Source organism: Cyanistes caeruleus, unplaced genomic scaffold, assembly GCF_971803275.1.
Source record: "Cyanistes caeruleus unplaced genomic scaffold, bCyaCae1.hap1.1 HAP1_SCAFFOLD_78, whole genome shotgun sequence".
Classification (NCBI taxonomy): domain Eukaryota; kingdom Metazoa; phylum Chordata; class Aves; order Passeriformes; family Paridae; genus Cyanistes; species Cyanistes caeruleus.
In genome coordinates this window covers 271,484-297,287 of record NW_028255889.1, presented here as the reverse complement: position 1 = coordinate 297,287, position 25,804 = coordinate 271,484, and the positions used below count along the sequence as shown (strand labels likewise).

At 54.5% G+C, this 25,804-nt stretch overlaps 3 protein-coding genes across 4 annotated transcripts in view; 1 reads left to right on the top strand and 2 right to left on the bottom strand.

Annotated features, from left to right (window-relative positions):
- LOC147646781 (uncharacterized) overlaps window positions 1-25,804 on the bottom strand; it is a 405,151-nt gene that overhangs the window by 122,536 nt on the left and 256,811 nt on the right. The window contains 1 exon segment of the mRNA XM_086872942.1: window positions 12,994-13,317. Coding sequence (XP_086729068.1) covers window positions 12,994-13,317 — 324 coding nt within the window.
- On the bottom strand, window positions 703-11,354 carry LOC147646788 (maestro heat-like repeat-containing protein family member 7). Of its 2 annotated transcripts, XM_086872843.1 has the most exons (16): window positions 7,274-11,354; window positions 6,941-7,082; window positions 6,628-6,692; window positions 5,874-6,518; window positions 5,541-5,689; window positions 5,136-5,283; window positions 4,739-4,929; window positions 4,519-4,656; window positions 4,133-4,247; window positions 3,823-3,960; window positions 3,431-3,607; window positions 3,156-3,311; window positions 2,895-2,996; window positions 1,776-1,878; window positions 1,442-1,499; window positions 703-1,140 (listed from the first exon to the last, which is right to left on the bottom strand). In XM_086872843.1, the coding sequence occupies exons 2-15, from the start codon at window positions 7,056-7,058 to the stop codon at window positions 1,456-1,458; spliced, it is 2,289 nt and encodes a 762-aa protein (XP_086728969.1). In that variant the 5' UTR covers window positions 7,059-7,082; window positions 7,274-11,354; the 3' UTR covers window positions 703-1,140; window positions 1,442-1,455. The 2 variants fall into 2 exon arrangements, with proteins under 2 accessions (XP_086728969.1, XP_086728970.1); XM_086872844.1 differs by having other exon boundaries at window positions 6,941-11,354.
- Window positions 18,188-24,365, top strand: LOC147646787 (uncharacterized). Its single transcript, XM_086872911.1, has 11 exons — window positions 18,188-18,391; window positions 18,749-18,820; window positions 18,909-18,980; window positions 19,069-19,134; window positions 19,585-19,692; window positions 20,322-20,393; window positions 20,482-20,553; window positions 20,641-20,739; window positions 21,191-22,356; window positions 23,398-23,563; window positions 24,093-24,365. The coding sequence occupies exons 1-9, from the start codon at window positions 18,295-18,297 to the stop codon at window positions 21,331-21,333; spliced, it is 801 nt and encodes a 266-aa protein (XP_086729037.1). The 5' UTR covers window positions 18,188-18,294; the 3' UTR covers window positions 21,334-22,356; window positions 23,398-23,563; window positions 24,093-24,365.

The following is a 25,804-nucleotide window of genomic DNA, read 5'->3' as shown; positions in this document are numbered from 1 at the left end:
GTCTCCATTTGTAACAGCAGAGCCCAAACAGAGGCGGAGGAAGAAGGAGCAGGAGCTGTTTTGTGGCCATGCCCAAGAGAGACTGGAAGGATGCCCTCCCTCTGGTCTCACTTGCTTGGCTTTCTGACAGGCTCTGAGGCAGGGGCTGCAGTTCCTCAGTTGTGGGGCCCAGAACCAAAGCCGGGATCCCGGCACTGCCTGACAGCGCTCCGGACGCCGGCACGGTTGTGCGTCCGAGTCTCGGCCACTGTGCTGCTGCTTCATTTGCTCTTAGACACACCCACAGCTCCCTGTTAAGCCCAGATGCTCTCTGGTTCTGCCCTCTTCCTGATCCTGAGCAGGGATGGAGCATTACTGTGCTTTCAGGAAGCTATTCTTGAAAGCCTCAGGCATTCTAAGCTCCTTTGCCATCTGTGGATGCTTGACACAGAACCCCTCACAGCAGGGTTCAGGGCATACTCAGCTTGGCTCTTCCAAAATCCAAGGCTCAGGGTGCTCAGCAAGACCTTTAACTCCACAATGTTGTGGAACTGGACCTTCAGCACAGGGACCTATCCAGCCTGATCTGCGCTCGTTCCTCTGCATCTCTGAACAAAACACAGTGCAGAAGAGAACAGCAGGAGGGGCCCGTGTGTCTCAGGGCTCAGGATTTGTGTCACAGAACTCCAGAATTGTGACCCTTCAGCTCCACATAGATGCAGGTTAAGTGAAAAAGCCAAACTGTTTATTGCTGGAAGGCAAAGCAAAGGGATGAGCTGAGAGGCAAAAAAGGGGGTGGCACAGTCTGAGGGCTGGGGGGATGGAGCTGTCAAAAGGGAGGGAGAGTGGAAGGGAAAAAGAAGGAGTGGGCAGTGTCTGAGGGCTGCAGGGAGGGAACTATCTACAGGCAGGGAGAGGCCTGAAGCCACATGAGCTTCCCACAGGCTCAGCTGTGCCAATCATTAGCAGTGCCTGGAGCTCCAGCTGGTCTCTTCTGGTGTCAAGGTGTTCTCATCTTCCATGGTATCTGGAGGTCTTCAATGAACACTGTTTCTTCTGAGCCAGCAGATGAGTGTACTTCTGCAGCTCTTTCACTGAATATCAGTTGAGCTACTGTGTTTGTCTGGGAAGGGCTGTCATTCCTCCTCAGGGCTTAAAAGGCTGGAAGAGAGAGGAACAGAGCCACAATCAGAGCCCGCATCTGTGGGAATCCTAGGAGAATGTCCTGCCAAGGCCATCCCAGCCTGCTCTTGCCAGAGTTACAAGAGGGGAGTGGCCAACGGGATCAGCTGCAAGGTCCTGGTCACGAATCCACACCCGCCAAATCCCCCGCCCCACGTCCCTGAAATCTCTCTGTGCTCTGCCCACACCGCCCCTTGTCCACACAGGGAGCAAAGCCCTCAGTGGCCAGGGCAGAGACTGCAGCTCCCCACGCCAGCCCCCAAGGACAGCACTCACTCACCCTTCACTGAAGGCCTAGAGCTCTTCCTGCTGCCCCCTCATTGGCACCTCGACCATCTCTGGGAACACAGAGCCTGTCAGGGCCCCAGCGGCACAGCTCCCTGCCAGCGGCGCTGCCAGCCCTGGGGCCACACGCCCTCCCGCCCCCGGCAGGGCTCAGCCCGGGCCCGTGCCGCATCCTGACTCAGCCCAAGGGCACGGCTGCCAGAGGCTGGCAGCAGCCCCGCGGGCAGCCGGGGCTCCAGGGCGCCGGGCCCGGATGCCGGGGCAGCAGCCGCGGCTGGGGCCGAGCTGCGGCGGGGCGGGGAGGGAGCCCAGCCAGGTTCGTGGCTCACCGATGAACCTGATGGCCGCCGCTCGCAGGGACTCCTGTGGGCTCTGCAGGTACGGCAGGGCCCGGCGCAGGTGCTCAGCTGCTCGCCTCTCGTCCTGTGCCAGCTGCAGAGAGCGGCAGGAGGGAAGGGTTGGCGCGGGCTGTGCCCCTCGGTCGGGCACTGCCTGCGGCCAGCCCCGGCCTCCCGTGCCCGCCCAGCCCTGAGGCCCGGCCAGCAGCCGCTGGCGCCGGGCTCTGGAGGGGGCAGAGGGCCGGGTGCTGCCTGGGGAGCCGCGGTGCCGACCCGGCCCACAGCCCCAGTGGGCCAGGGTGAAACAGAGAAATTAGGAATTAGGAATCATTTATAAAAATTGCCTTGAGTAAAAGAAGGGGCTACAAAACCCGTGTGAAATGCTGACTGCTCCCATAAGAGCAGGAAGAGAATTAAGACTGCAGGATGAGATAAAGAGCTAGAATACGTAAACAGGATGCAAGCATAAATGCACCATAGGATGAGGGGGGTTCCTTGGATTCTTTTGGACCCCTAAGCCACAAGAAATGGAAAGAGAGGGTTCAAAAGAACTGAAAGGAGCATGCACAAAAAGACAAGGTGAAAAGTTCAGCTGCAGGAAAATTGCTGACTTCAGCCCTAAAGACCCCCAGGCGACCACCAGAGTGACCAACAAGGAGCAGTGTGCAGCTGCAAATAGGCGTGGAACTAATTTTAGTATGAAGCAGGGAAAGGCAGGGTTAGCAAATGAATATGTATTAGGCATACTGTGTAACCCTGGTTTGTAGAGAATAAAAAGGGAGAAACAAGTCTCCAAGGTGTGCATGCTTTTGGAGGAGATATCCCCCATGCACCTCAGCACTGAATAAATTCATACCTACTCTCATAACTACTCTGTGAGTTATAGAGTTTTTCTATCCGCATACCAAGGTCTCCATTGGCACCCGGCTCGGGGCCACGGGAGCCTGGAGAAGAACGTGTGCGGCCCAGGGAAGGGGGCGGTGTGTGCAGCGCAGGCTGGCGCCCCTGGGTGCGGCACTGGGCAGGGGCACAGATGCCAGCACCACACACTGAGTGCTGGGGCCAAGGGTCTTCTCCAGGCTGAGGCTGGGGCTTCCAGGCTGTACTTACCAGACACTCTGCAAAGTTCGACAGCTGCTCCTTCTTCATCAGCTGCTTGAGATTCCTCCTCTTTAGGAACTCGGCCACACGAATCAGCGTTTTCCGAGAGGCCTGGAGAGCAGCAGAGATGCAGAGATGGCAATGCAGCCAAGGGCACAGGACTCTTGTCTGGGTGACAGGGCCCAGAGGAGGCTGCAGCCTGGGAGGTTCTAGGGCATGAGGAAGCCAATGCCCCTCCCAGGGATGCACCAGCATCACACAAAACCTGACCTTCGCCACATGCTGGTTCTCATCATAGCAGTGGATGAAGAGGGGAATCAGGCTCTGGCTTAAAATCTTCTCCATGGGCTTTTTTCCCTCATCCATTACCAAGTCCATCATGTTGAAGAAGAGGTCAAGGGAGAGCAGCTGCACATGGCTGTGGTCCTGAAGGAAGAGAAAAAGAACTTAATACCAATTACTCCAGGCTCACCTGGGTGAAGGCCCAAATATCTGTCAAGCACAAAGTTTTGTACAGCAGCCAGTGCTCGTGTACAGAGCCTTACATGGTCAAAGAGCAGCAGGAGTGCCTCAGCCAGCTTTGGGGCAGTGGTACTGGATATCAGAATGTCTTTGTTCTTGAGCATATTAGTGAACACATGGAGGGTCATGCCAAGCACATCTCTGTCTGCATCACCCAGCAGCTCCAGAAGGCTTTGAGACAGGCTGCACATTCTTATGGCCTGTGTGGGAAACAAGGCTGTGATGAGAAGCCATGAACGGCCCTGGCACTGCAACCCCACTCTGCTGCCGCTGGGCCCAGAGGCCAAAGGGCTGTCCCAAAGCACTCAGGCAGGTGAGGCAGGAGAGCTGGGAGCAGCTGCCTCAGCTCCTGAAGCCCAGCCAGCACAAGGAGCTGCTTTCCCCAGCACAGCTTCAGCTGCTGCCCTGTCCTCACCATCGAGGGATCCTTGCTGAGCACCATGAGGCCTCTGAGCGCCAGGCGACGCCTCTGCCTGCACTCATTCTGCAGGTGCATTGACATGATCTCCAGGATGCTGTCACCACATTCACGCAAGTCCAGGCAATCCAGGACCTGAAAGGCACAGGGCAGTGACAGGGGACCCAGCTGGCAGGAGCCTGGAACCACACAGGGCTGGGTCCAGGCAGCAGCACAGGGAGCAGGCACCGTCCCAGGCAGCTGTGGCTATGCAAGGGCAGAGAGCTGAGAGGCAGGTCAGTGAGGTAGTGCTGGCCATCAAGCTCACCTCCACAAGGAATGGCAGGAAGGGCAGATCCCAGCATGGCTCCTCCCTGCTGAGCAGCCGGAGCAGGCGGAGTGCAATCCCAGAACATAAGGATAGGGAGGCACCGTGCATCTCCCTGGAAGAGGGGAAAAAGGCACCAAGACCCTGAGGTGGGGAGGGCAAACCTCTCCTAGGAATGACTCACTGAGGTCTGGTCTTTCCTCAGCATCCCTGGAGGGACTGTGGGTACTTTGGGAGGTGGCTCCTTCTGGGCATCCTCTCCCGGCCTTTTCCAGTCTGCTCAGCCGTCCCTCAGTGACCCTCTGGCCCAGGACCACAGGGACTGTGGGGGACACCTCAGGCACCAGGCACAAAAGCTGGAGGTAGCGGGGAGAAGGGGGTCTCACCTGGCCAACAGACCCACGGCATAGTGCTGGGTGTCAGCACAGAGCAGCGTGTCCCAGCCACGCTTGCGCTCCATAGCCATCAACTCACTATCATAGTGCAAACAGCAGAGCAGAGCCTTCATGGCCTGCACTGCAAACCTGTGTGCAGAGCAAAGCCCAGGTCACACTGGGAAAACTGGCAGTGTCTACAAAGGCATGGGAAGGACAGGAGGACTGACACCTGTTGGGGTTGCTGGGAAGGCGGTGTTCCTCCTGGCATGCTCTCCAGAAGATGTCAACTTCCACTGGTGGCATCTGCTGGGTGGTGATGACAACATGGAACAGCAGAGCCACAAACAGGCGGGCGGAATAAAGGATCATGGCCTCGTGGCACTCAGGCACTTGGATAATCACCCAGAGCACCAGAGTTGCCTGCAAAAGAAGCACCCAAAGACAGTGCTCAGTGCTGAGGTGTCCATGGGGCAGGGCCCAAGGGGAGACGCAGGGGGAGCAGCGGGCCCGGTGTCCCCTGAGCCTGCCCCTAGCCCAGGTTTCAGCCCAGCACTCGCAGAGGCAGGGAGAGGGTGGAGAGCTGCTGGAGAGGTGATCTGGGACTGAGCAAGGGCCCATAAACTCACAGCCAGGGAAAAAACAGTCTTGTTGTCCCCATCGGAGGTGCACATGCTGTGCAGAGGCCAATCCTCCATCACACAGAGCAGTATTGCCAGCACCTTCTCCATTGTTGGTCCCGACGTGGCGATAGTTCTCCACATCATTGCAGCAGCTCTGTGGGATCAGAGCTCTGTATCAGGGGTGTCTCAGTCATAGCACCATGACCTATGCAGCTGTGGGAGCCCAAGTGACAAAGCCCCAGTGCCCTGAGGGGCAGGGAGGGAACATTGGCAGCAGCCTGGAGAAACAGAGGGGCCCAAGGCTCCTGGACCTCTCTGCCTGTTGGGCAGAGCCCATTGGACAGGCTGTGCAGGGCAATGGGCCCTAAAGGCTGGTGAGCCCTGAGCTCTCAAGGCACGTGGGCCCCATACCTGTCACATGATGGGGCACAGCGCAGGAGGGTCAGCACCACATCAACAGGGTGTTTTTCAGCCAGCTTCAGAATGTTCGTGGCCAGCCTGGCACCCACAGTGACATGGGATGTGAGACTCTGGTGAATGTTTTTCACCATGACTGGCACCTGGAGGAGGCATGGGAAAGACTTGGAGCACTGTAAAAGGGATCAGCTTCCCCAGCTTCCCCCAAGAAGTGCTTCCCTTCCCACCACACTGTGCTGGCCTGAAAGGCTGAGGGGGCCCAGTGGCCATGGCTTGAGGGGACACACGACCCTGGGAGGCCTCCAACCCTAGCCCCAGGCTGGGTACCTGCTGAGAAGCAAATCCTCTCTCCTCAAAGAAATCTGTAGAGGGAGCATGAATAATTGTGGGAGTGGGCATGGTGTCAGTATTTGCGATGTCCTGAGCCACTCCAGTGTCAGCGTTTGTGGTGGCCACGTCCTCAGTCACTTCTATGTCAGCCTTTGCCCTGTGATCATTCATTGCACTGTCAAAGTCTTCTGAGCACTCAGCCAAATCTGGGCTGGTTTCAGTCTTTGTCATGCCCTGAGTCTCTTCATTGACAGTGTCTGTGATGGCCACACCAGTGCTGGACTTGGTGATGGCCATGTCCTCAGTCACTTCCACGTCAGTCCTTGGCCTGTGATCATTCATTGCACTGTCAGAGTCTTCTGAGTGCTCAGCCAAATCAGGGCTGGTTTCAGTCTTTGTCAGGCCCTGAGTCTCTCCACTGATAGTGTCTGTGATGGCCACATCCTCAGTCATTGACATGAGAAAAGCCTCTTCCCAGTTTTCAGTCACTGCGGTGTCAAACTTTTCTGAGAGCTCAGATGAATCTGGGCTGACATCAGGCTCTGCCTGGAGCTCGGTCAGCCCAGAGTCAGGCTTGGCTGTGCTCTCAGTTGCTGTGGTACTGCTCTTTCTGCGCTGAATGGGCACAAACTTCCGGAACATCTGCAGGAGAACAAAGAGAAGCTAGGCATGTTCCATGGAGTGCTAAAAGTGCAGTTCTCAGCTGAGCAGTGACAGCAGGCCCAGCCCAGGTGGGGATGGCTGCAGGTACCTTCAGCGTTCTGCGGAAGCGGCCACGGGAGGGGTCCTGCTCTTGGGTCCGGTCCATGGCTGCATCTGGCAAAGAGCGAGTGCAGCCAGAGCTGAGGGGCTGTGGGAGAGGCTGGAGAACACAGCCCAGCCGTGCACTCCCCAGGCAGGGACAGCCCTGGGATGTGCCAGGGGATGGAGCAGGGCTGCTGTGGGGGGTGGGGCAGCCCTGGCCCCTCTTCCATTCTGTCTGTGGGCATGTCCAAAGCAGGTGGGATGGGATGGGGCCAAGCTGGCTGCAGCCATCAGCCCTGTGGCCCAGCTCTGCCACTCACCATCCTGCAGTGGCTGGAACTGCTCCGGCTCTTCAGGCTGTTGTGCTGGAGCAGCTCCAGTGTCCTTCTTCCTTTTCCCCCTGACCACTTTGAAGAGGCTGAGGAATCTGCCTGCCATGCTAGAGTCTGGCCTTGAGGGCACCTTAAAGAGAGATGCCTTGGGAAAACTCTGGGTCAACAAATCCTGCAGTTGTGCCTTGAAGACACCTGCGGTAGAGATGCTGCAGGAAGACTACAGGACAGCAAGTCCTGCAGTCTGGTCTTGAGGGCTCCTGCCACAATGACAGGAGACTCCTCTTAAATGATTCTGGTCACCGAGTCCCACAGTCTCACCTTGAGGGCACAGGCCAGAAGGATGGCAGATGCCTCAGGAAAGCTCTGGGTTACCAAGTCCCACAGTCCGGCCTTGCAGACACCTGCAAAAGAAAAGCCTCGGGAAGGCCACGGCCACCGAGTCCCGCAGTCTTTCCACAAGGTCACCTGTAGGAGTAAAGCCTCGGAAAAGCTCCAGGTCAGACACAAATGAGTGCGCTGTGTGGGGGCTCCTCACAGCACCACTCTGGCGCGTCCTGTCCTGTCGCATGCACCGAGCACTGTGGTGTGGCCCTGTCACCGCCAGCTCCTATGTCACCATGTGTCACAAAGGGCCCTTTGACACCCTGTCCATTTCCATCCCATGGTGACCGTGCTGCGCCGTGTCACAAAGGGCCCTTGCACACACTGCCCTCTGCCCTGGGGCAGCCCCCATCCCCCCCTAAGTGGCCCAGGTTGGAAGGAATCCCTTGCCCAAAGTGTCTAAGACAGCCCAACAGGATATTTGGAACGCCTCAAACCATCAGCAAATGTTGTCCTGCTCTGCAGGCTCAGGGCAGCAGAAGGAGCCCCCAGGGCTGCCGATGCAGCCACAGATGGAAGGGTAGAAGCTGGTACGGCCTTCTTGGGACACGTCCTGTCTGGTGACCATTCTAAACTTGCAGGTGTGACACAGACATGGAACGTGTGGGCCAGGGCACAAATGCTGCTCTGAGCCCTGGGGCCCGGCCAGCACTGAAATCAGCAGGTGTGGCAGAGTCCCCACCGAGGCAGACCTGCCACCCCCCGAGCCCTGGCAGTGCTGGTGCCCATCTCCTGCCCCAGAGACCTGTGCCTCTGAGGGGCTTCTGTGCCAGAGGGCAGCCAAAGCCCATGTGCATTGGGGGCTGGGCTCCTTCCTGCAGGAAGCTCCTGGAGCTACTGCTGGCCACTTGCTATCTGTCAGATGATGTTGCTCCTTCCTGGAATGAGGTTTTCCATGGAAGGGGTTTGCAGTAGCACAAAAACACCATCAGCTGCTGAGTTTCCTAGGATGGTTTGATTGTACGGAGGCACTGTCACATTTCAGTCTGATCTTCGGTCTGTTTTTCTGGGAGAAACATTAGCCCACTCTCTGATGTTCAAGGCTTCAGTTGCTGCCTGTCTGTCTGTGTGCAGCTGGTACAAGGCAGACATTTTCCCCAGACACAAAAAGTCCTGCCTGGACAATCACAGAGCTACATCTTTTTTTAATTTTAACTTTTTAAAATTTTTCCAGAGCCTGCTGGCTGTGTTCAAGGTTTTCTCCCAGTTTTCTCCCAGGTGCGCATTCTCCAGAAATTGTGCTTTTACATCCTTTTGCATTTATTAAATTTACCGGCAATGACCAGTCAATCAAAACCCTGGGAAAACATGAACTTCAGGTTGAACCCAGGCAAAATATTTATCTCCCACATCTGAAGCCATGAACTGCCAAGTACTGTCCCTGCTGTCACACCCTGTCTCCTGTAAGTGTGCTGATGCCATTTCAAAGGGGTTGCAAATGAGAAGTTTTAATATTTTTGTAGTTTCCGCATTGGCATTAAAATCCTTGACTAGAAAAATCACATGTCAAAATTTCTAGGATTCTTCCATACCAAAGCTGTCATTTTCACCCTGGATTTTAGAGTGTCTGAACAGTCACACAAGGTTTTAGTATTAGACATTAAAGAAAAAATCTTTGCTGTTTGGCTATATCTTTACATCAGCATGTAGTCCTGATGATTACTTTAGGCAGGAGCAGCGAACACAAGAATGAGCCAAACAAGCTATTCCTGTGTTCTCATGTCCTGTGCAGCAGTAACTGGGAATTCAAGAATGGATTCAGGAGGCAATGGGTGCACAGGGAACCACAAAGACTTGGGGATGCTGAAATGGACCAGCCTGGTGCCTGTGCCCAGGCTGCACCGGGCTGAGTCCAACTGGACGATCTAACAATGGTTGAATGGACACACCATGGGCCACTGGAGACTCCTGCTCCTAATTCTGTGAGCTACAATATTCATTTGTGATTCACCAGATGATTTTTTCATCTTTGCTTGAAATCCAGGAGAAGAAAAGGTCAACATGGAGAAGTGTTCTTCCAGTTCTAGTGACAGTTGTGTCTGCACACCACCTGTGCCCATGGCAGGGTGGTTGGAACTGGATGATGTTTATGATACTTTGCAACACAAAGTGCTCTGGAATTCTGTGGTTCCCCAAGTGGACAGCAAAACTGAGCCGTGTAAGTCCCTGCTTTTTTTCAGTGCCTGCTGCTTCTTCCTTAGTTCTAAGCAAGTCCAGGGTTTAGTTTCAGAGCTGACGCCTCTGTCATTAAGATGCCTTCACAGAAGAGAGGGAGGACAGGTGTGGCACAAGGCTTGAACCTCATCAGTGTCTCTCTCTCACGATGGCACCAATGCCGCTGCCTTGGGACACCTGAGTGTGGAAGGGGAGCCCACCCTCAAGCACGGCCATCCAAGTCAGTCACGGGCACAGGCTGCAGCTGAAGCTGCCAAGTGTTGCTGTGAGGCTGCAAGTGAAGAGAAAGCCATTGTGGCCAATTCTGCTGAAGGCTTTTGCCAAGCCAAAGGCAGCTGTGCCCACAGCCTCCCCCTGTTTGGCACTCGGCTGCTGCGGACGCCTCACTGTGCAGGTGCCGATGTTTGGGGTGCTGCTGTTCCTGTGCCCACTCTGCTGCTGTTTCTGTGGCTCCAGAGCCTCTTCAGCAGCAGCGACTCTGCAGCCCTGCTCGAGGAGACATCGCCACCCTCCCCATGGTGGCAGCAGCTCTGTGGGCCCTGAGCTCTGTGTCAGGGGGGCCTCGGTCACAGCACCGTGGCCTGGGCAGCCGTGAGGGCCTGGGCTGGTGGCCAGCCCTGCCTCTGCCCACTGCCCCTTCCTGGAGGCACCCAGTGGCCGTGGCCTGGCAGCACCCCCCTGCCTTCCATGTCCCCAGCCAGCCCAGCCTGGGCACCTTGGGCTGTCCCCACCCTCCTGGAGGGCTGGTGTCCCAGCCCTGAGGGCTTCTGCTGCAGGCCTGGGAGACATTTTGTGGAAGCACTGGAGCAGCTGGGTGTCAGGAACAAGGCGGCTGCCCGGGGGCTGCTTATGGCCTCTGACACCCAATTCCTCAGGTCTTCCCACCACCCCAGCCCCTCAGGGGCCTCCTGTCCCCTTGGAGCCTCCAGCCTCCACATATCCCCCTCACGCCTTCCCATGGTTTTGTCCCGTCTGGGCCTCCACAGCCCCTCATCCATTTACAGCCTCCCAGTGCCCTGTTCCCTCAGCGTCTCCCCCAGCCTGGCCCAGCAGCAGCGCTGCAGCCCCACAGGAGCTCCAGAGGAGCTGGATCAAGAGGCACCTGGGAGCCCTCAGCAACCCAGCCAGCACCACACAGGCAGCAGGACACAGATGGCGCTTCCTGGATGGGACAGGGCTTGTGCCTTCCGCAGAACCACCAAAAGCCAAGGGGCTTCTGGCCATTTTCCCTGCACCACGGCATGCCCTGACAGGTTGCTGAGCACAAGCACCCATTTCCGTCTCTTCCCGTATGCCCTGCACACCCTGGGCAACAAAAGAAAGATCTTAGGACTCTGTGTATTATAACATATCCTGTATTTACTGTATGTATATTCCCTATGTAAGGAAATACTTTAATAGAGTAAAAGCATGATATTTTAGTAAAAGCCTGTCTGCACAACCCAGCTTTTAATTCAGGTGACAATATTAAAGGCAGTGTCCTTGAAACTCTCCTGGAACAGCGAGAATAAAGAAAAACAATGGCATGGTGTACATGCAAAAGAATGTAAACAATATGTGTTAACCAATAGTAGCTTGTTAAGCCCCGCGAACCCTGTCAGACCCTACAAAAGTGTGCTAAAGATAGAAATAAACAATGTTCACTATACCTCTATGAGGACTCAGTGAATAGTCTGAACAGTTTTCCATTGGCCTATTGGACCAAAATGTTATATATTTCTGTGCAGAGAAGAAACTCTGACTTCCACAAGCTATGGCTGACTTGTTGCTCCTCTACTAATCTCATGCCTTGAGACTGATATCTTATCGAACTATTTGAGCAATAAATCATCTCAAAGGATAGTGGTCTCATCCCTCATTTTTCATCTTGACACCAAACGCACACTGGAGATGTCTGGGGCCATTCATCATTTCTCTGCTCTCCAGCACTGAGGCAATGCACTCTGGCTACAGCTCTGAGCTCATGCCCATGGCAACCACTCCTGGCAGTGGGGCTTCATGGAGCTGCTCTCAGGAACCCCCTAAGACTTGGGGAGTGCCCCAAAACCACCTCAGAATCATAAGATACCCCCAAATCTCTGCAGGAACGTGGAATATCCAAAAACTCACTCAGTAATGGGCTCCCCCTTTGTTCATTATCCCCAAACTTTGACTGTCTCATTGCAGACCCCACCCCACCTCCCCAGTCCCAATCCCAACCCATCCCATCCCTGCTTGACATCAAGACCCCCTTCCCAAGCCCTATTTCCCCCATTTCACACCTCCCAAACTCCATCACATCCATCCTGCCCCACCCAATGCCCATCTCACCCCTCCTGATTTGCATCCCACTTGGCCCAATCCCCTTCCAATCCCATTCCACCTGATGCCTTCAGAAGGCTGACCTAGAACAGAGGCTAGACAAAGTTAAGAATAAAGTTTATTAAAGGCCTTAAAGGAGACACCTTGGGCAGTACAAGAGCCTGGCCAAAAGTACACCCAAGATGGAGCAAAAATGGTCACAAAAATGGACAACTGATCACAAGGTCTCACATTTTTAGAAGTTGAGGTCCATCACCATACTTGGGTTCATGGTCCAATTACAGCTTCAGATGACGAAGCCCTGTCCTTCTTGTTTTCTCTCTTCAGTCCACCCTGGTTTATGCTTTTGGGCCTGAAACTTGTAACAACTGCCCTTAGTATCAAGCTAGAAAAGGAATTGTTTTGTCTACCTCCTCTGTGAAGAGAGCTCACCAACACTTAATATGAAGTTCAAAACTACAAACCTAGGCAGCACAGAATATGAAAAATATGAAAGCTAAAACTTAAGGCATTACACCCTGAGGACCTGTGGAATCCAGTAATTGTGGGTGGGAATGAATATTTTTTGGGGGGCATTGAGTGGTTTTGAGGTGACAGATCAAACTCTCTCATCTCCTTGAGTGGCAAAAGATGGAGACAAATACACCAAATAACCCCCAAAACCCTCCCATGTACCTCCCTGAATCCCAGATTCCCTTGAAGCACTAGTAAAAAGTGAGGTTTTAGATGCCTTTGATGAATCTGTTGATTGTTACTCCAATTTTGTAAATTTTAAAGGGATGAAGATGAATCAAAGGAATATTAGAGCCAAAACAAAATCACCACCAACACACTGTCTTCCCAATGCAGATCACGGGAAACGTGGGTCATCAGGGCTCTGCCCAGCGTGGGACCTCCCATAGGGGATGGAGCTGGAGCAGCACATGAAGCTCTTCCTTCACTCGGGGCACTCACAGGGCTTCCCTTAGTGGTGCCTCTGTTGGTGTCTGGCCCAGCTACAGCTCTTGGAGAAGCTCTTCCCACACTGGGGACACTCATAGGGCCTCTCCCCATTGTGGATGCGCCAGTGCCTGAAGAGGTGGGAGCTTTGCTTGAAGCCCTTCCCGCACTCTGGGCAGCGGAAGGGCCTCTCCTCTGTGTGAATCCGCTGGTGCTAGAGGAGACTGGAGCTGGTCTGAAACCTCTTCCCACACTTGGGACACTCGTAGGGCCTCTCCCCAGTGTGGATCATCTGGTGGATGATCAGTTGGGACCTACACCTGAAGGTTATCCCACATTCCCCACACTCATAGGGCCGTTCCTCTGTGTAGATGTGTTTGTGGGTAATGAGGCTGGAGCTCTGGCGGAAGCTCTTCCCACATTCCCCACACTCGTAGGGCCTCTCCCCAGTGTGGATGTGCTGATGGATGACGAGCTGGGAGTTGCAGCTGAAGCCCTTCCCACATTTCCCACACTTGTAGGGCCATTCCCTGGTGTGGATCATTTGGTGGCAGATCAGGCTGTTGCTGTGGCTGAAGCTCTTCCCACACTCCAAGCACTCATAGGGCTTCTCCCCATCCTGAAGCTGCTCATGGACCACCAGCTCAGAGCCCCGGCTGGATCTCTGGTCACCTTCCCTGCACAGGGTGGGTCTTTCCTCCTCAGAGGAAAAGGGGTTTGGAGCCCCTCCTCCTGCGGGATCTCCAGGGCTTTTCCTCCCCATTGGATTTCTGTGCTGTGGAGCTGCTCAAAATGGCCTCTTCCACGAGGTTCTGCTGCAGGGATTTTTCCTCCCTGGTCTCCATCCTCAGCTCCTTGTCTGGGGGAGGAAGGACAAGGAGAGGATGGGATTTGCCTCCGTGCCAGAGGGAAGGGGAAGGAGATCCCCCCAGTGCGTCCCCGGCAGGACGGTGTTGGCAGCGGGGTTGTCCTGCAGCCGGGGGCCAGGCTGGGCTGGGAGATGGAGCAGAAGAGAGGGGGAAAGGGGCACTGACTTCCTCCTCACCTACTTGGGTTTCCTGGGGCATCTTCCTCTTTCTCACAGCCTCCTTCTCCATCCGGACAAGGTTTAGGACTGGGAAATCCTGGTATGGGTAAAATAGGGGAAGAGTACATTGACTTTGAATGTCTCTCAGTCCAAGTCCATCTCTAGAAGTCACCGGTCATCTGGGGCCCATAAAAACCTCCCAAACACCAAAATTCAGCCCTGAAATTGCCTCCCAGGAGCTCTCCATCTCTGGTCTCTCGCCTTTGGTGTTCAGGGGTTCCTCCCTGTCTCAGCTGCTGGGGGTTACACTTGCACTCAGGTTCCCCTGTCTGCTCAGTCCCTGCCCTTTTCAGGCTACTGGGAGTGCCAGGAATCCAAAAAGTTTCCCCTGTTTCCATCTCCTCATTTAGGGATGATGGGGCTTTTTGGATTCCCATGGCCCCTTCTCCCCTGATTCTCTGCTTTGGAGTGCAGGGGGTCCAAGGATTCCCCCCCGCTCCTCTCCAGGCTGTTGAGGGTCCCGTGAATTTGTGGTTCCTTCTCCTTTCTATGATCTTCCTTTGTCCCTCCCCCTCCTCCCCCAGGAGCAGTGACAACCTCAGTGACCCATTCCCAAACCCCTCACAGCCCACGGCAGGAGCGGGGATGGAGCTGGGATAGGTCGGGATGGGCAGCGTGGGGCTCTCCGCTGCTCCCACCCGCTGGGAGATTGGGAAAATTGGGGGCTGCAGATCCAACCTGGGGCTGGCTGGGGACCCTGGCTGGGGACTGCCAACCCTTGAGGCTCCTCTGGGAAGATGCAGGAGGGGGGAACACAGAGAGGGCTGGGGGATCCCAGGAGCGGCAGCACTGGCAGGGACTGATTTGTACTGACATCATCCTGGGATCGTCCTGGCAGTGGCTGAGATTGCACTGGCTGTGTACTGACATCATACTGGGATGATACTGGGAGCAGCTGGGACCATGCCAGGAGAGACTGTGATCACACTGAGGGAGACAGATCTTACTGGCATCATACTGGGATGATACTGGCAGTGAGTAGGAGGCTGCAGGGGGCAATTGAGACCAGGTTGGGGGCAAATGTGATATACTGGGAGTGAATGGGATCGTGCTGAGGCTGACTGGGAGAGTTGAGATCAAATGGGATCATGCTGGAAGGAACTGGGAGAAACTGGGATTATGCCCTGCACTCCCCAGAACCCCAGTATCGCCCCCCATATGTCCCATAAGTGTGCCCCAAACCCTCCAAGATCCCCGAGTGTTCACTCAGCACCCGTTCAGGACCCTCCAAAGCATCCCTGGATCCCTGAATGCTCCCGACCCAACAGATGCCCCTTCCAGACACGGCTGGGAATTCATCTCCCATCATCCCAGAACACAGTTCCGCGCCCAAACCTCCTGCCGTGTCCCCTGCCCAAAAGGGCCCAGTTAGAGCTCCCCAGGTTCCCCCCAAGTGCTCACGAGCCGTATACATTCGCCCCGAGGACCTGCAGCCACGGCTCGGACGCAGAAGTGCTCTCCAAGTGCTTCCCCACACCGCCAAACCTGCCTTCCGAGCCACTTCCTGGACTACAGCTCCCATCATGCTCCGCGGCGCCCATGGAACACTATTCCTGCCATGACTCCGTCTCCCGTCATGCCCCACGCCCCACCGGAATCCACTGGAGATGCGCCTATAACTCCCGTGATGCTCCGCGGCCCCATTAAACCGTATTATACCGGCGCCTACAACTCACATCATCCCCCGCGACCCATAGATTCCCCGTTACAGCCCCCCAAGTGCTCGCCCAGACCCCGAAGTATCCCCAGATTCCCCTCCCTGACTTCCAAGAGCCCCCCTGGATGCCCAAGTGCTCCCCCAGACCACGAATTGTCCCACAGAATCCCTAAGTGCCCACCTGGCTCCCCCAAGTGTCCTCCAGACCACCAAGTTCTCTCTAAATTCCCTCCCCAGACACAAAACTGCCCCAAATGTTCCCCAGAAAAGTTTCCATGGACCCCAAAGTGGTCCCTTTTACCCTGTCTGAGAAAATGATTAAAAAATATGATCAAAGCACTAAAAGTAGGACAAATTAGCATAAAGAGGGATAAATAGTGATCAATTAATTAATGAAGGGAATTGTGGTACTTTGACCAAGGAATGATAATGTTTTTAGTTGCTAAAAATGTATCAATTCTTTTATATAAATATAAAAATTAGGTTCTAAAAATACAGAACAATATTATTATAAAATAATAAAATTTTATTTTTTTAATTAATTAGATTTTAATGATAAAGAAAAATTCTAAAGAGAAATGTTATCAATGTTTTGGGATGTCTGTCCCAGGTGGGCCATGTCAGACATGCTGAGGCTCGGGGTGAGGAGCAGGTTGTCCAAACAGGGGCAGCCTGCAAGGGATTCATTCTTCTCTGTGGCCAGACAGCCTAAGGAGACATTCAGCATCAGGATTGTAAAGAGTAAATCCTGACCTCCTGATCAGTACACAAAGATGTTTTACAGTTTGAACAGTAGAATGTTGTCACTGTAAGGTGCCTTCTTTGTTAATATAGCTCATATTGCGTCATGTTTTTTAAATACCAATGTTGTTGTACCAGCTTTCTTTGCTAAAATATTGTTATAAATGAAATTAGAATTTTGACAACTAGGTCCCTTGGCTTAATGGCAGTTTAATTAAAAACGAATACAATTTACTAAACTGAATAATAGTGTGGTGTAAAAGAATGCAGTTTAGTAAAATAATACAGTTTAACAAAAAAATAAAATTTATATATATAATCTACTAGTAATTAAGTATGATTAAAGCATAAGCAAAACCCACCAGGGTACGGAGGCTTCCCACCCTGCCTCACCTTCAAAACAAAGCACTTCAAGCTAAACTCATATACTGTATGCTTATACATATTCATTAATGTTTCCTGTAAGTTTCCTCCTATTTCCGATTTTTCTGATTATACGTCACTTTTCTTCACGGCACATGCCTCACTTGTTGTTAGGAGGTCTTCAGTCTTCTTTTGGTGGTCTTTTGGTGAAGGCTTCTCTTCTTCCTCATTGTCCTTTGGATAACATTACAGGTTTGCAAGTGCGTACTAAGCCTTGTGTTATGTTAGTCTACTAATTAGCCTTATGTTTACTAATCCTAAATTTCTTCTAATTTTGGACCATCTCAAGGCCATTTTGGTCTTGAGACACCATTTATCTTCTAAACTCCATCCTGTACCTCAATTTTGACATGTAACATCTGCAAAGGGGTACATCTGCTTTGTAACACTGATTCTTGATTGTTTCTAATAATAACTTTAATAACAGTTACAATTTAGTTAGCACGAACCAATTCCATTTATTACAACTGTAAATACCCCTTATGCACCTTTTTATTGGTTTCCATGCTAACGGCCTTGCTTTCTTCCTTGCTATGGATAAACTTGTATTTTCTCAATTTCTTCTTTTGCTAACTCAATTGTTTGGCTGCAGACCAGTTGCTAAGCCCATCCACATTCAGCTCTTAGTCTTCAGAGGGAAACTTTGAGCACAGTGAGAATCTCCCAGTGTGCAAGAGGGTCCCTGTGTGCCAGCTGCAGCTGGGGCCTCAGCCATCTCCTCTCTCAACAGGTTCCCCACTGCAGCTTCACAGGAAAGGCCAAACACCTCCTTCAGGGACACCTGCACCACACATTTCGCATCTCCATGCCCATACGTGATGTCCCTGCCACAGCTGCATTACCAGCTTGCTGCTGTGCAGATGCTGCCACCACCCACAGCAAGGCCCTGTGTCCCTGAAGGGACCTGCCCTGCTCTGTGGCCTGGACTGAAGGTGGGTCCCTCCTGCCAGGGCAGGGCCTGACACAGCTCTTCTGTTCCAATAAAGAGATGGAGCTGTCACCCCAGTGTCTGGCTGGTACCACCAGCAAAGCCCACACAGCACCAGCCCTGGCTGAGCTCCATGTCCAGGAGCAGGCGGGGCTGACCACGGTGTGGGCAGGCAGGAGCCAGGCAGGGGCTGCTGTGACCAGCAGCGGGGCCCCGAGGGGCTGGGGGAGTCTGTGTTGAGTGTCCCTGGTCTGAGGGCACATTTCCTTCAGTGGCATCACCTGGGCCTGGACCTCCTCCAGTGCCATGCCCAGGAAAAGAGGGAACCATCAAGAGCATCTCATGGGACAGAACATGACCAGCAATGTCAGCAGGCAAAACCAAGGTTTTGTTTAGCAATGACCCTTTGATGAAGTCAAAGATTTACAATCAGTCCAGTACAGATTGGAGTACAGATGGGAGAACACTCAGGGGGTACAGCCAAGGCCATGAGGTCACAGCAGTCTCTGGGGTGACAGCAGGCTGAGGTGACAGCAGGCTCTGAGGTCACAGAGGTCCCAGAGCCCCGTGGTTGCACAGCACCACAAGGACCGAGCAGTCAGTCCTTGACCACGACTGCTGTGGCAGCAGCGGTGCTGACATTGGGACAGCGGTGTCAGGACAGTGGTGGCAGCAAGAGCTGCAGGACTGGCAGTGGGCAAGGCACCATGGCCTTTGCTCTGCGCCTCCTCCTCCTGCTCCTCCTGGCAGTGGCCCTGCCTGACAGGGCTGCCCAGGCTGCTCCGTGGCGAGCACAGGGAGCAGGTGAGCCCAGGGCCTGGCTTCCCTTTCCTGAGACAGCACTTCCTTCTCCCTGGGAAGCGTTGGGGATGGTTTTCCCCCAGGGCTTAAGGGAGGGCTTCCTCTGTGCGTGGGAGAGAATCCCCAGAGCCCCTGGGCTGGTCCCGCTGCCCCACCAGGGATGTTGCATGGGGCCTGCAAAGAAGGTGGAGAGTGACCAGAGCCAGCCCAGAGCTCTCCAGGCCTCTCTGCAGCTTTGGCCATGTCCACTGACATCTGGCTGCCACGGCCTTTCCCAACCCCCTTGCAGTGCCCAGTTCCCTAATGCAGAAGGGCGTCCCAGCACACCATGGAATGGTTCTGATCTGTGCTTCCTTCCAGATGAGGGTGGTAGGAAGGCTCCTCCAGCAGCTTGGCTTCATGAAGATTTTCTGCCTCTGGAGCCCCATGCAGGTATGTTCTCACTGTCCCAGCAAGAAATAATCATTGACCACCTGTCATGAACCAGGTGACAGAAGCTTCTGTGGCTGTTGAGTTACAGGTGTGTCTGCATCAAGGACATTTCAAGCTCCTTTTCTGGTTGCTGCACGCAAGCCCAGCTCCCATCACAGGGGTGAGTGGTGTGTCCTTGTTGATCCCACAGGCTTGAGCCCTGGTTCTGTGGGATCCATTCATCTGAAATGGAAATACTTTCTGTTAAGGTTCTCCTAGAGGGAGGAATAAACCCACAGAAGACAAGATGCTGAGTGAACTGGATAGACGCCATGGTGGGTCCAAGTCCCTCAGCCTTCTCCTGAGACTCAGCAGCCAGGGGCTTTCTCTGCACATCTGGACATGCCGTGCCTGGCACAGTGGGAAGGGATCCATGGCAGCTTCACTGCCCCCTGCTGCTTTCATGTCCTGCAGGGCTGTTTCCCAGCCTGGCCTGGCTACAGCTTCTCCCCAGCCTCTGCAGGAAGGCATTTGGCATCAGCTGACAGAGAGCCCAAACTGCAGCACAGTCCATGCACAGCCAGAGATCCCTTGCAATTTCCCAGTCTTGGGGTAGATGTGGAATGGCAGCTCTTTGGAGGAGGGAGGGCCCTGTCCTGGCTCCGAAGTTTTGATGGCTTCCTGAACCTTATTCATGACTTGGACAAGTATTGCCTTTTGAAGATGCCACCTTCCTGTTGGGGAACAGCCCCACCTGATCCAGCTGTGGCTCTTCTTTTCTCCAGAGATGAACCCAAAGGCTGTGCTGAAGGCAGCGTTTCCCGGAGGAAGCAGTGGCTCATGGGCAGCCTCTGCTGCAGGAAGGGAGGCCATGCCAGGCACAGTCCCAGGAGGTAATTGCTGTGCCCCTGGGCCTGAGCCCTGCTGAGGCTTGAGCTGCCATCTCTGTTGCTTGGCTGTGTGAGCACAGTGCAGAGGAATTATCCTGAGCAGGCTCAGGGCACTCGGCTACTGAGCAGTTCTGCTGAGGTCCCTCCATGGGAGACACATCCCAAAACCTGGCAGCAGCTTCAAGGAATGCCCATGGTGGGGAAAGGGCTGAGGGGAGGGTAAAGCTCCAGTGTGCCCTGAGAGGGCCTGGCTCTGTCCCCTTGGGCTGGGGGAGCTGTCCCAGCTGAAGGACGGAGGGCAGGAGAGAGGGCAGGACGGAGGTAGGGATGTCTGTGACACTGAATGCTGCAGTTTGGCCCAGGGCTTAATGGTTACCTCTGTGGCAGGGAGAGCCCCTGGGCCCTGGGCTGGTGCCGCTGCCCCACCAGGGATATTGCACAGGGCCTGCAAAGAAGGTGGAGAGTCTCCAGAGCCAGTCCAGAGCTCCCCAGGCCCCTCTGCAGCTTTGGCCATGTCCACTGACATCTGGCTCCCTTGGCCATCCCCTGACCCCCTTGCAGTGCCCAGTTTCCTAATGCAGAAGGGGGTCCCAGCACACCATGGAATGGTTCTGATCTGTGCTCCTTTCTAGACAAGGGTGGTAGGAAGGCTCCTCCAGCAGCTTGGCTGCATGAAGATTTTAAGCCTCTGGAGCCCCATGCAGGTATGTTCTCACTGTCCCAACAAGAAATAATCATTGACAACCTGTCACAAACCAGGTGACAGAAGCTTCTGTGGCTGTTGAGTTACAGGTGTGTCTGCATCAAGGACATTTCAAGCTCCTTTTCTGGTTGCTGCACGCAAGCCCAGCTCCCATCACAGGGGTGAGTGGTTTGTCCCTGCTGATCCCACAGGCTGAGCCCTGGTTCTGTGGGATCCATTCATCTGAAATGGAAATACTTTCTGTTAAGGTTCTCCGAGAGGGAGGAACAAACCTACAGAGGATAGTAAGTCGCTGGAGACATCCAAACACATGGATAAGATGTTGAATGAACTGGAGAGACGCCATAGTGAGTCCATGTCCCTCAGCCTTCTCTTGTGACTCAGCAGCTGGGGGCTTTCTCTGCACATCAGGACACGCCGTGCCCGGCACAGCAGGAAGGGATCCATGTCAGCCTCGCTGTCCCACTGCTGCTTTCACGGCCTACAGGGCTGTTTCCCAGCCTGGCCTGGCTGCAACTTCTCCCCAGTCCCTGCAGGAAGGCATTTGGCATCAGGTGACAGGGAGCCCAAACTGCAGCACAGGCCATGCACAGCCAGAGATCCCTTGCAATTTCCCGGTCTTGGGCTAGATCAGGTGTAGGGGCTGTTTGGAGGAGGGAGGGCCCTGGCCAGTCCCAATAACCTCGCCTTTCTCCTGATCCTTAACCATGACTTTAACAAATATTGCCACTTGAACATGCCACCTCCTCAATGGGGAATGGTTCCATCTGATCCAGCTGTGGCTTTTCCTTTCTCCAGAGATGAACCCAAAGGCTGTGCTGAAGGTGCCATTTCCCGGAGGAAGCAGTGGCTCATGGGCAGCCTCTGCTGCAGGAAGGGAGGCCATGCCGGGCACAGCCCCAGGAGGTAATTGCTGTGCCTCTGGGCCTGAGCCCTGCTGAGGCTTGAGCTGTAAATCTCTGCTCCTTGGCAGTACCTGCCTTTCAGGGATTTTGCACAGAGCATGGAAAAGGTGTTGAGAATGTCCAGAGCCAGTCCAGAGCTTTCCTCAGGCCCCTCTGCAGCTTTGGCCATGTCCATTGACATCTGGCTCCCACGGCCTTACGTGACCTCCTTGCAGTGCCCAGTTCCGTAAGGCAGAAGGGGATCCCAGCACACCATGGAATGGTTCTGATCTGTGCTCCCTTCTAGATTGGGATGGTGACATGGAGCATTTGGAAGTGCTGGTAAATGGCGGTTTGAAGACCTTGCCAGATGCTGGAGGCAAGTTCTCAATGTCCCTTTCCGCACAGAACAATCCGTGTCAAGGTGGCAAAAGCTCACTCATGTGCCATTTCCCTCAAGAATCTGAAGGTTGACGGATTCTGGAAACCTTGCCCTGCTCCCTTCTGGAGCCCTGAGTGATCCCACAGCATTGCTGTCAGTGGGAGGAAGGAGCATTTAGCTGTCAATCTTCTTCCTGTGTGTAATGCCAGTGTCTCCTTCCGTGTGCTCTGTGCAGCCACAGAGAAGAGCAGAGAGGGAAGGGCTGGGCTCAGGGCTGTGCCCTGGGGCTCTGCCTTGTGTGGCTCCTTTCTGGCCCCAGGGAACCTGAGATGCTCCTGCTCCAGCTGCCAAGCCCTGGCCCTGCTTGAGGCTCAGTTTAGAGCTGCTGGCAGCTCCAGGGAGTCCTTTCTCCCCTGACTGCCATGCAAGGGGCTCCTTCCATCCCACTGTGGGCCCACTGCAGGGACGTGGTCCCCCTGTCCTTGCTACTGAGTGGAAGGCAGAGAGGAGGGAGTGTCTTGGAGGGCAGCAGTCACCTGGGTGTACTCACTGCCACTCCAGCCTGAAGAAGAATCTTCAGCAGTGTCACGGGAGTTGTTCTGTCCTGACTTTCTTTGCAGATGAACCTGATGATGAAGATGATCCGGATTCCCAATCCATATCAGTTACTGAGCCTGATGATGAGGAAAATTATGAGGGTAGGTCAAGGCCTTTCCCCCTGGGAGAGCCGCCAGCTCAGAGCCCAAGGCTTGGCCAGGGTGGCATCTCTGCAGGTGCCAGGACAGAGCCGTGCATGGTTGTGCCCTCACCCTGCGTGATCCTCTCACTGCTCCTGTGGCTCAGTGCTGCCTGTGCAGATCAGCAGACATGACTGAAGCTTCTGTGGCTGTTGAGTTATAGGTGTGTCTGCAGGGAGGACTTTCCCAGCTCCTGAGCTAAATTCTGCCAGCAAGCCCAGCTCCCATCACTGGGGTGTGTGGTGCCTCCCTGCTGATCCCACAGGCTGACCACAGGTTCTGTGGGATCCATTCCTGAGAAATGCAAATACTTTATATAATGGTCCCCTGAGAAAGAAGAACAAACCTATAGGAGATAGTAATGTAGCAATGGGGGAACTCAAATACCTGGACATAGTCCTGAATGATCTGGAGGGATGCCATGGTGGGTCCATGTCCCTCAGCCTCCTCCTGACACTCAGCAGCCAGGGGCTTTCTCTGCACATCTGGACACGCCGTGTGCCGGTACAGCAGGAAGGAATCCATGGTAGCCTCACTGCCCCACTGCTGCTTTCATGGCCTACAGGGCTGTTTCCCAGCCTGGCCTGGCTGCAGCTTCTCCCCAGCCTCTGCAGGAAAGCATTTGGCATCAGGTGACAGGGAACCCAAACTGCACCATGGGCCACGCACACCTTGAGATCCCCTGAAAATTTCCAGTTTCAGGCTAGTTCAGGTTTAGGGTCTGTTTGGAAGAGGGGTGGCCCTGGAGCATTTCCAAAACCGTGGGCATTTTCCTGATCCTTATCCATGTCTTTGACAAGTATTGCCTGGAGAAGACCAGCACAGCACAGAGAAATTGTGCCATTCGAGCTCAGGGGGTTGAGCAGTCTTGTGCCAAGGGGTGGCAAGGTGCCTGCAGGCCCCAGCTCTGGGGGAAACAGAGAACGTCCTGGCTGTATCCAGCGTGCTGCCAGCTCAGCAGTGGAGCACAGCACAGGCTCATGCTGCCCATTGCTCCCACAGATGCAGCTGGCACCACAGCACATGCTCAGAAGATCTGGGAGAGCATGAGAAGAGTTTTCTACCAGGGAACAGATGGTTTGATTAAGTTAATGGCCATTGTGGCTGGTGGAGCAGTTTTCCTGATGATGTGCTGTGCCGGAATCTGGTATTGCCGGAAGGGAAAACGGTGAGTGTTTTGCAATCTTGGCCTCAAACAGCTTCTTGAAAGGCTGCTCATAGTCAGGAAACATTCCCAGTGAGGCTGCTGTGCACTTGTGGGTAGGCCTTGGTTGCCCAAATAACTCTGCTGAGAGTTCTGCTGCTGCCCAGGCCTTTCATTGGCCTCTTAATTGCTGGGCCTTGTCCTGGGGAGCCCGCTGGGGCTGCAGCCAGTGCTGGCTCCCACTGAGGCTGCCTGGCCAAGAGCAGCCCCAGGAGCAGCAGGCAGAGGCAAAGCAAGGTGGGCAGGAGAAAGAGCGGGGACGAGATTGCCCTTGAAAGGCAGAGGCGCTCTGGGGCCCGCTCCTGGTCAGGGACCCTGCCCAGAGCCATCCCCTGCTCGCTGGGGCCTTGAGGGGCAGCTGTCCAGCTGGGCCAAGCTGTGCCAGCAGCTCCAGCCATGCTGGGGAGCCTTGGCCGCTCTGGGCCCTGCTGTTCAGGAGGGTCCCTGAGTGCCAGCGGTAGCTGGGGGCCTCAGCCACCTCCTCTCTCCACAGGAGCACCTCTGCAGCTTCAGAAGAGCAGCCAAAGATTTTAGTCTCTGAGAAGCTGACCTGTTATCCTCGCTCTCCACATCTCTCCCCATCTGCTGTGCTGCAGCTGCATCCCCGTCTTGAGGGCATCCCAAGACGCACACCTCCCAAGCGAGACCCTCTGCCCCTGAGCCCCCTGGCCCTGTTCCCTGGCCAGGACTGAAATTGGGCAGCCCCTGTCCACCAGAGCAGGGGTTGGCCCATGATTTTTGTTCAAATAAAGAGATGGAGCTGTCACCCCAGTGTCCAGCTGGTACCACCAGCAAAGCCCACACAGCACCAGCCCCGGCTGAGCTCCATGTCCAGGAGCAGCCGGGGGTGCCCACGGTGTGGGCAGGCAGGAGCCAGGCAGGGGCTGCCGTGACCAGCGGTGGGGCCCCGAGGGGCTGGGGGAAGCCCATGCTGAGCGTCCCTGGGCTGTGAGGGCACATTTCCTTCAGTGGCATCACCTGGGCCTGCACCTCATGAGGCACACAGGGAAAATTTGGGCTCTCTCCTAAGGTGTGCAGGGATTCCCCATGAGGAGTGCAGTGGGGTTAAATTGAGAGGGTTTTTTACTCTTCTCAGCACAGCAAAGGGGACAGTCTTGGCTGAGGTTTTGCAGAGCTGGGAGGAAGCCTCTTGTGAGCCCTTGGGCCCGGCCTGTGGGCACAGCGGGCAGGTGGAGCCCATCCCTTGAGGCCAGTCCAGGCTGCTCGGGCCAGGCTGGGCCGGGTGAGCCGGGCCATTCTCTGGGGCACAGGAGGCACCCAGGGCTATAACTGGGGCCATGGTTTTTCAGCTTGAAGGGAGGCTGGCTCTGGTGATTCAGAGGGCACAGCTTAGATCCCAGTTACCTTTGTAAACCTGCTGGGGAAGTGTTGAGGGCAGAGAGTTCCAACCCTTCTCACTGGGAAGCTGGGCTGATGCTGTGGGGTTTTTTAATTTTTTGGCCTCTAAATTTGTGTCCTGGCAGAGGATTAAGTTTGCTTGCTCTCAGTAAGCCCCTTTTCTTCTTGGTGCTGTTGTAAATGAAATTAAAATCAGACAACTAGATCTATTGAGTTAACAGCAATTAAATAACAAGGGAAAAAAATATACAATTTAGTGAATTGAATGTCCTGGTTTAGGGCAAATTTGGGAGAAAACCTCCAGTGGGGATCCCCCCCGGGAAGCAAACCCATGCGGCCCTTTTCCCCCCACCCCCCAACCAGTTCGGGAAGAGATTTCTCTGAGAGAAGTGGAAAAAACCTGTTTATTTCACAGGCACAGCACTACCCAGCACAAGAATGAACAATATCAAATTACAAAACCTCTCACCCTTCAGAAGAGATGACAAACTCCAGAGGGTCTCTTTCCTGTGGGTGTTCGCTCTGTTATCAGTCCCTCTGGTGCTGGAAAATGCCGCTGCCCAAGCTGGGCTCCCGGTAGTCCACGGGGGCAAGCTCCCGGTGCTCCCCCGAGTCCCCAGTTCAGAGCAGGTTCGACTCAGAAAATTCAGATTTTCTTTTTCAGAAAAAGGGAAAGAAAACAGTCCAGGAAGACCTCTCTGCTCCGGCTAGTTGGAAAGCCAAGGCGATCTGTGTCTTGTTGTCTGTCTGTGCTGTAGTCAAAACTCCCGATGCGGGGGGAGCAATTACAGTCTGATAACAGACTTGGTGCTTCTTTTCCACTCAATTTTACTCTCAGATGGAATT